The sequence below is a fragment of the Panthera onca genome, chromosome D4 (assembly GCF_046562875.1).
Source record: "Panthera onca isolate mPanOnc1 chromosome D4, mPanOnc1 haplotype 2, whole genome shotgun sequence".
NCBI lineage: Eukaryota > Metazoa > Chordata > Mammalia > Carnivora > Felidae > Panthera > Panthera onca.
In genome coordinates this window covers 9,571,766-9,580,633 of record NC_138351.1, presented here as the reverse complement: position 1 = coordinate 9,580,633, position 8,868 = coordinate 9,571,766, and the positions used below count along the sequence as shown (strand labels likewise).

At 53.8% G+C, this 8,868-nt stretch overlaps 1 protein-coding gene across 4 annotated transcripts in view; it reads left to right on the top strand.

Annotated features, from left to right (window-relative positions):
- The first annotated feature begins 512 nt into the window (after window positions 1-512).
- Window positions 513-8,868, top strand: part of VLDLR (very low density lipoprotein receptor) — a 30,362-nt gene continuing 22,006 nt past the window's right edge. Inside the window, exons 1-2 of one of the 4 annotated variants that reach the window (XM_078436052.2) lie at window positions 513-612; window positions 774-907. In XM_078436052.2, coding sequence (XP_078292178.2) covers window positions 826-907 — 82 coding nt within the window. In that variant the 5' untranslated portion in view covers window positions 513-612; window positions 774-825. Of the gene's footprint in view, window positions 613-633; window positions 908-8,868 lie in introns of those variants that run through there. The other 3 variants (XM_081790861.1, XM_081790862.1, XM_081790860.1) reach the window with 3 other exon arrangements.

Below are 8,868 nucleotides of genomic sequence, written 5' to 3'. Positions count from 1 at the left end.
GGCCGCCGGGAGGGTACAGTAACGACCGCAGGGAGCGTGCAGCTGCTGCGGCGGCAGGTTCCCTGGATCAGGAAATTAGGGCAGGCACCGGGGATTGGAGGCGAGGGCGGCGCGCGAGCCAACCAGCGGCCGCCCCGGGCCCCCGTGAGCCCCGGGCGGACGCGCGGAGCCGCCGGGCCCCAGGAGCAGTCCCGGTGGCGGCGGCGGCCACGGCCACGGCCACTCACGCACGCACACGCTCGCACTCAGACTCGCACACCCCCTGCGCAGGCACCTGGCTGCCCGGAGCTTATAAAAGCGGCGCGTCTAGGGGAAAGGAGGGCTGGAGCCGCCGCTCCCCACCCCCTTACACCCCCCTCACCCCTCGCTGACCACTCCCCCTCCTGCCCCCTCCTCGCAGCTCACCCCGCGCTCCGGAGGCAGCCGCCAGTGTGGGTGCTCCGCGGCCGGCTCCGCTCTCCTCTGCCTTGCTCCTCTGCCTTGCTCCTCTGCTCTCGGCTCCCCACCCCACCCCCTCCTTCCCCTCCCCTCCTGTACCCTCCCCTCCTCTGCAGCGCCTGCATTATCTTCTGCCCGCCGGCTCGGCTTGCACTGGTGCTGCAGCCCGGGGAGGTGGGTGGGTGGGTGGGTGGCTGGTGGGGAGGAGATTGTGCAAGTTGTAGGGGAGGGGGGGTGCCCTCTTCTTCCCCGCTCCCTTTCCCCCTTGCTAACTCCTTCCCCTCCTCCTCCCCCCTCCCCCCTCCCCGCCCCCACCTCCTTCCTCCTTCGCGAAGGGCTGGTAACTTGTTGTGCGGAGCGAGCGGCGGCACCATCCAGGCGGGCACCATGGGCACGTCCGCGCGCTGGGCGCTCTGGCTGCTGCTCGCGCTGTGCTGGGCGCCCCGGGAGAGCCGCGCCACCGGAGCGGGTGAGTGAGGACGCGCCCCTCCGCTGGCTGCCCGGACCCAGCCTGGGCGCCAGTAGGGGGTGGAGGGGGGGGGGGCGAGGCCCGGGTCTCCTTTTGCCCACCCCCCTCCTAGGAGGCGCCTCTCCGCTCAGCTCGCCTTCTTTCCCTCCCAACCCTGGTGGCGCCTCTGAGCCGACTGTCATCGCCGCGGCTACGGAGAGCCGGGCTTGGGGAGGGGGGGGGGGGGGCGGGCGGACAGCGGGATTTGGGGTATCCTAAAGCCTGGCCTGAACTCTTCATTCCCTAACACTGTCTCCCCCAGAGCCACTGCTTTGCCTCGTTTTTCACCCTGCTTGGTCGGGGCTGGGGAATGTGGGCTTCGGAGCCACTGAACAATGGTTCTGTCTGCCAGGCGGAGTGTTAGGAAGGAGGCAGAGGGCCGGGTCGGGCCGAGACGCGCTCGGGAACCGGGGGCGCGCTCCTGGGACTTGAGGTGGTGGTGGTGGGGGGTGAGTGGGCGATGGACGCAGGTGGGCGTGTGCGGGGACGCGGGGCGCCGGGTGCAGGTCCCGGCAGCGAGACCCTGGCGGCGGCGGGGAGCGGGCGCACGTTCAATGGGCGGCAGCGGGCGGGCTCCGGGGGAGCCACTACAAGTGCACAGCCTGCTCACCCGGACTGCGACTCCCCCGGCGCCCGGTGGTCGCTCTGGAGTACGGGTTCAAATAGGACTCCCCACCGGGTGTTCCTCCCCGGCTCGCTCCCCTTCGCGCAGTGTTTGTAAACCTCTCGGGTCTCGCGTACAGCTGAACGGGGGAGGGGAGCGGAACGAAGACTTAATCAGGTTAGTTTGCTGCTCTTGGTTCCCGGTGAGATTTCCTCGAGAGGAATTGAGCCCTAATCTGGTGACTGTGTAATTAGCCTTCATTCCAAACAATAGATCAAAGGGAGTAGCGCGAGTGGCGGTGGTGACGGCCGTGGAGTCCCCAGGGTCTGCCGCACTGGGCCCGGGAGCCCTGTGCTCAGCCACGCTCCGCTTGGAGCCGCACAACTTTGCTGGGCAGGCGACAGCAAGCCCTTCTAAGGATTCCGTGGGAAGCCTGGCGGGTCCCCGGAGTGATCTTGACAGGACAGCACGGGGCTTGCTGGCCAGCTCTACGGCAGTGGGGCAGGAAGGTGCCCCCGTCCCGAGTACCCATTTCAGAGTCCCTAGCTCCTGCAGCCCGGTGGCCTAGGAGGCCGGCCTGCCTGCCTGCAGTCACGTGTCTCCTAAAGTGAGCCAACTTTACAGTGTGCGGTCAAGCAGCCTCTTTCCGGCAGGGCAGTACGTGGGGGCTTCAAGCCTCCGACCGCCCCCCTGCCCTTTGGTCCAGCTGTCCCGAGCGAGCATGTGAAGCAGGGACGGGCTTTTCTGCCCTCCGCGATTGGCTGGCCGCCCGAGCACGTTTGGGTTGGTCACATGTCTCCGCGTACAGCAGCCAGAGGAGTATTATCTTTAAGGGAATGTACAAGACCCGACAGGCTCCCCCGGACTGTTCGCTGAAATGCTTTCCCCTTGAAAAAGGCGAGTCCTGGAGATAGCCTCTAATGTGCCACACACGTTAAGAGCCTGGAAAAGTCCTGCCTACAAGAATTTGCAGACTGGAACATGAATCATTAATGGATGAGCAATCCCAACTTATTCAACGATTTCTCACAATAGTGCCGTGCATTATACTTTCCGTAACATCTCGAAAGACTGAGATGCCAGAAACTATTGCTAACCGGCCAGGAGGTGGGAGAAAGATTCATTTTTGGTGCATGTTCTGTTCCTATTCTTTTAATTTAACATGTGATAGCTTTCCATGTGGGGTTAACTTTATCCTACAGGAAGCTGGGGATGCACTTGAACTGCTGAGATGGGTTAGCTGAAGCTCTATGTTCACCTTGGAAGAGGCAGGTGAGGGTCACCTTGGCTCCCCTACGTCCACGTGTGAAACACGTGTGGTGCCATGAGTAGTGAAAAGTAGGAGCCGGTTCAAGACTTAAATTCTTCCAAGGAAGAGAGGCACATCATTTTTCATGTGGATAGAATCCGGGGTTGGCCGAAGGAGGAATGGATCCCAAGCCAACCCAGACTGGCTCCTGTCTGAAGTTCAAAGTCCCAGGCCATATGGGCCGGCTTTTGGCCATTTTCTCTACATCCCTTCTTCCCAAATCCTCCCCACATCCATACATGCTCAGGGTAGCCATATAAAATATTCTAGGATGGGGGATGGGCAGCTGTGCCCTGATATCCTGGCCTGGAACTTAGGCCAACAAGAGAGGTTGAAGTTCAGTAGTGTAGTATGCCTGATGGCAGACACCTGGGAGTTTTAGCACGTGTTCCTCCAGCCCAGGTGCTCAGGATTAGGCTGTGGGGTACCACATTTTCAAGCCAGAGTCTGGAAGAACCAAGGTGTTATGAGGGGTATTCAGATGTGGCCAGCAACCAGGAAAATGAGTAGGCAGAAACTTCTCTAACTTCGGGAGTCGGTTGGTGAAGCCGGCAGTAAGAGGAGACCTGGAGGGCAAGGAGCAAATACACTGGAGCCAGCCTGTAGCACCGCGGGAAAGTGTCACGGCGATCACGAGCCTCAGGCCGAGGAATGAACATGTGAGTCTAGACTCCTTAAGGAGGATCAGCAGGCAAGTGACAGCTTCCTCAAGCCGGAGCACCTCCTTCCGGGCAGCGGCCTGTTGCTACTCCATGTGACGTTTAGCTGTGATGTCTGTCCTGTGTTGTTAGGATTCTTTCCTTTTCCAGCCTGCGGCCCCAGATGCCTGATGCCTGCGTAAAGGCCAAGTGCAGCCAACTGTTGAGACTTTACCACAATAAGCAAAGGTAGTAAGGGCACGGCAGTCCCCTTGCTTTGAAGAAGTCCTGATTGAAGTGTTTCTGCCTTTCGTAAAGTCAAATAATCATCAATTTGATTTCACGGGAGCAGTTTTACTACCACCTACTGCTCGAGACGCGATGAAAAGTAGTTCCAAGCCCCTTCTACTCCACAAGTATCAAACTGATAAGACCACAAGAACTCCTCAAACATGGCCATAAGATCAAGGGAGTAGGCAGCTCTCAGGCACATGGCTTTGCGTTTTGAGCCAAAGATGGGAAGACTCAGAGCACAGCATAGGTAAATAGGTACCTCAGATTAAATATCTAGAGCGTTTTCCATTTCTTACAGAACGTGAGTGAAGCTGTCCTTTTTGGTAGAAAGAAGAATGATCAAGGGTAGGCGGTTACCTGTTTTATGTCAAGTCATAATTACGTTTACTGTGGCTACTGACCGTTCTTTGGAAAGTCACCTTCACCTACTAGCCTAGAAGACATTAAATGCCTCAAAGGGCTGTGATAAGGTCTGTAATGATGTTTATGACACATGTACCTGCCTTAGGAGAGCTGTTCAGGGTGTGCCTCTCTCTAGATGGTTAGTTGATAGACTCAGTATGGTCGAGTGTGTTCCCTTCTACTTTAAGTCAATCTCAAGAGAGTTCTCAGGGCACAGCATGAAGACCACTTCCAAGACAAAGGGCCCCAAAATACCTTCTGCAGAGGTGACGGAGGAGATATATCTGTTGAGCAGAAGTGGTCCAGGGACATTTTTTTCCCCCTCTCCCCAGCTGAAGAATTTTTAGCTAGGAAATTGGAGGACTGATCGCTTTTTAGTTTGCAGACTTCACTGTAGCAGAAATCTTGCTGGATCATTTCACTCTGCCCTTTTCAATATGAATTGGTGTCCCTTGGCTAACCTGTTTTGTTGACTTAGCAGTAAAAGCTCTAAGCATGGCTAATGCCACCTGGTTAGATACACTAGCCCCGCAGCAGCAACGCCCTGAGAGGGCAGGTGATACCTTCAAGTTAGCCTATTTTTTTCCTTCGTGCGATGTGTTCCGGGAAAGCTTAGGCCTGCTGGTTATATGGGGGTCCTAAATTACGCACAATGATGCATGCTGGGTGCTGGGAGACAGTACAGAGATTATGCAAAAAAAAAAAAAAAAAAAAAAAGGAGGGGTGTGCTTAATGTTTGCTTGGAGAGCCTTTGACTTCTTTGTGTTTTAAAAATGTTCCACGGGTGGATAGAGTTAGGGAAGGGCATGCACGCTCTTGTTTTTAAAAGGTAACTTTGGGGGCAGAAACTAGAAGATGGGGACCACTGGCTGGAGTGGATGATTTTGCCACCAACTCAGGTCTTCTGGGTTGGCCCTCCTGGCTAGGAGCCTTTATGTATATAGCCATTTATGTATATGCTTTTGGCGGTAGGGGGTGGGGCCGGGCTTGCAACTTGCCCAGCAAAGGAGATGATAAAACCTTGCTGATAGACAACATTTGCAAATTGCTTCCCGGGTTCGGATGTTATAACCTCACACTTCCCCTAAATACACTTGCAAATTACTTCACGTGTTACCACTTAATTCTTCCCACCAAATACTGTTGAGTTGTAGACAGCCCCTAGTCTTTCGTGTTTCTAAGAAGCCTTCCCGAGACCTGACTTATTAACTCATCTGCAGGTTCCCTGAGTAGGTGGTAGATTCACGCTGGCGTCCCTTGTACTTCTGCTTACAACCACTGGACATCCATCTACTGAGCACCACCAGGAATGGCCAGGGCGTGGGGGTGGGGGGTGGACACAGTAACTACGGACTTAGTCCTTTCTTTCATGGCATTTGGTCTAGTGGGGAAGTCAGATCAGAAGATCAATGCTCCAGGGGCACCTGGGTGGCTCAGTCAGTAACGCATCTGACTTCAGCTCAGGTCATGATCTTACAGTTGGTAGGTTCGAGCCCCACATGGGGCTCTGTGCTGACAGCTCAGAGCCTGGAGCCTGCTTCGGATTCTGTGTCTCCCTCTCTCTCTGCCCCTCCCCCCACTCAGGCTCTGTCTCTCTGTCTCTCAAAAATGAAAATAAACGTTAAAAAAAAAAAATTAAAAAAAAGAAAATCAATGTTCCAAAGACAGTCTGGACTACAAGCTCTGGAGAGAAGGGAGCAGATCCGTATTAAGGGCTTAATCATACAACAGGCAGATAGCAGCCAAAGGTCACAGGAGTTCTCCCCCACTACGTGTGTGATAGCCTATGTTTTCCCAATCGTCCCCAAGCACTTAGACCTGAATCTGACAAAGCCAGACACTATTCCACCTCTGCAGATGATCTTACAAAAGTGACGAGATTCAAGCAAGAGTGGGTTGCTACCAACGTGACCAAAGAGCACCAAAACATGTCCAAAGTGAAATCCGGGTCCCCTACGTCAAATTTCTAACTTTACCAGTTAGCTGCTGCTACTGTTTCCCTGGGTCTTGGAAGCTTGCTACTCACAGGGAAATGAGGCCGACGTACCCTCACTGACACACTCCCCCCCCCCCCCCCGGCAGATCAGTGTGGAAAGCGCACAGTTTTTAGGTAATAAAGTGGCACAAAGATGAGGTGACGGTACGCCCACAGGCAGAGGGAAGAGTGGATTTTATAGCATAGAGCCTCTCCACCTAGGAATACTCATCAGTGCCCAAAGAATCTTTAGAGGTCAGGAACCTGGTCCCAAGTTACAAATTCTAGGCCCTTTCTAAGGGGCCTAGAAGATACAGAGATGCAAACAGGCAGGTAGGACAAGTATTCCCAGTACGTGACACCCATGTGATAGGCACAGGGGACCATGGCGAAGCAGCCAGACCTCACCTGGTTGGTGAAGAGAGGACCTGAGGGCCTCATTCAAGGACAGACCTCTGTGCACACTTATCCAGTGGATAAGTGGACGGGAATACCATGAGTAACGGTGCAGGCACAGGCCTGGGGAAGGGGGTGGGTCCCTGGGTGTACTCACAGCAGGTGACTGGTGGGAACCAAGAGGGAAAAGTTGGGTGAAGTAGGGAGGGAGCAAGGCTCAGCCCTAGAGCCAGTGAGAAGCCTAGAAGCGATAGGACCCTTGGCTTTTCAGGCCACTCTAGGCTGCTTGCATTGCCGTGTCGATTTGGATGGAGACTGTGGCAACCCTCAGGCAGAGAAACTGGAGAGGAATTTACATCAGGTAAGGGATGAGAGCCTGGACAGGGCCAGGGCCTGATGGCAAAACATCAGGGGACAAGAACCGGGGCTCCCTACCGGACCACTGGTTTCGAGCAAGGGAGGGAGCCCCTCAAGAATAGAGCTCCTGGGGAAGAGAAGAGAGACTTTAGAACTTATTTATGGTGCATGGCTGTTAAGGCATCTTGACTGAGTTTGGCCTGCCTCAGGTTGTCACCATACTGTCAGCCTTAAGACCAGCATTTGTCACCTGTGTCCATCCAGTGATGGGCAGGACAGCTTATGGGGGCAAGAGATGTGCAGTCCAATCCCTAAAATGACATAGTCCCTTCTGCTGTGGTGGAATCTTAGCCTCCTAACCTTGAGGGAATGATTTCCGAGTGTGATCAGGGCCCAGCAACACCAGTTCTGTCTGGAAACTCAGAAATGCAAGCGTGGGCCCCGCTCTGCTCCCAGTGCATTTGAAACTCTCGTGCTGACGTAGCTGTCCACCCGCCACAGAAACTAATAGCTCCCCAGTATGCCGCGACTCGGCCAATGTGCCCTAGACAAGAACCAAGCTCTGTAGTCCTTGTAGAAACCCCCCTCCCACCTCGCTGAAGATACACTAGCAGCTTTTTCTTTTTAAATGAAAATGGGGGAGGGATGGAAGACCATCCCTCAACAATAAGACTGTGTTAGGATAGCGTCATCCGGACAGGTGAGACTGCCTAATTCTGGATTGCTTTCAACTGACTCCACTACCTGAGTCGCCAAAAATGAACAGAAATATTCTAGCGGGAAGTAGTCCTGAGTTAGGTGTTTTAGATTGTGGGCATGCTTAGTGTCTGGAGACAGAATGCCCGGGTTCAAATTCTCATACCACCCAAGGGCTGTACCTCCCCCCCTTCTGTGGACAGGTTTCCTGATACATAGATGGGGCATCGTAACGTTCAAAGTATACGATGCAGAATCTACCTGAATTAAAAGACTAAAGTCTTAGAGCTGCGTTTAGCAAACAATGTTTAAAAAATTATTTACCCCCAGTTCCTGAGATTATCTGAATCTAATGTCAATGGAAAAACAGTCAGTGGGACTGTAAGATTCACTTGTTTCAGTGAATGAGAAGGATTAACCTACGTATTTAACAGTTTTTCACTGGTTACGGCAAGTGCTTTAGAGGCTGACTCGAGGGCAGGGACACAACCTTTGTGCCTGACACTCAGGCTGTTTTCCTGACTTCCTGTCACTAACTAGCCTCCTCTCCCTCGAGAGAAAACTGCTTTGCTGACTCAGAAGTCAGCTTGTCCTGAGAGGAGTTTTAGCCTGTAAATAGAAAGATTGGCATTAAAGTAGCAGCGAAAGTGAGCGGGACTAAAAATAAATGCCCTCGGTGGCCCCAGAAGTGGCAAAACAAATGGACTCAAGAAATTCCTGTAGATAACACCCGTGTGCTCCAGCAATGAGAGAGAGACAGAGAGAGACAGAGAGAGAGAGAGAGAGAGAGAGACATCTGAATGCTTGGCCCTGCTGGTCCCAGCACAGTGACAGCCTGAGCCCCTTGGTGCAGGTTCAAATTCACACCTGAGCCCGATACTCAGAAACCCCTCTGCACTCAGGGCCGCCCGGAGCCCTCTTGGGAAATGCATAGCCCACGTTGAAGGGTTTGTATTTGCTGTGAGATCTGTACAGTTCAATGAAGCTTCCATACTGTTCTTCCCTGTTAACCTTTGCGGGGAAAGTTAGACAACAGCAGATCGACTTCTATAGGCATTTAAAATTCTGAATTTCTTGGAGCCAGTCAATTGCCAACCTGTCTGGGAAGCAGCATTCACTCTTTAGGTAAACGAGGTTCCTGGGACAAGGGTGCCTTGAACTAAGTTTGCAGGGTCTGATTCCATGTGTGCGAGTGACAGAATTAGGCAGTTAGCCTTTGACAGACACTTCTGGGCCTTCGTTCATGACACG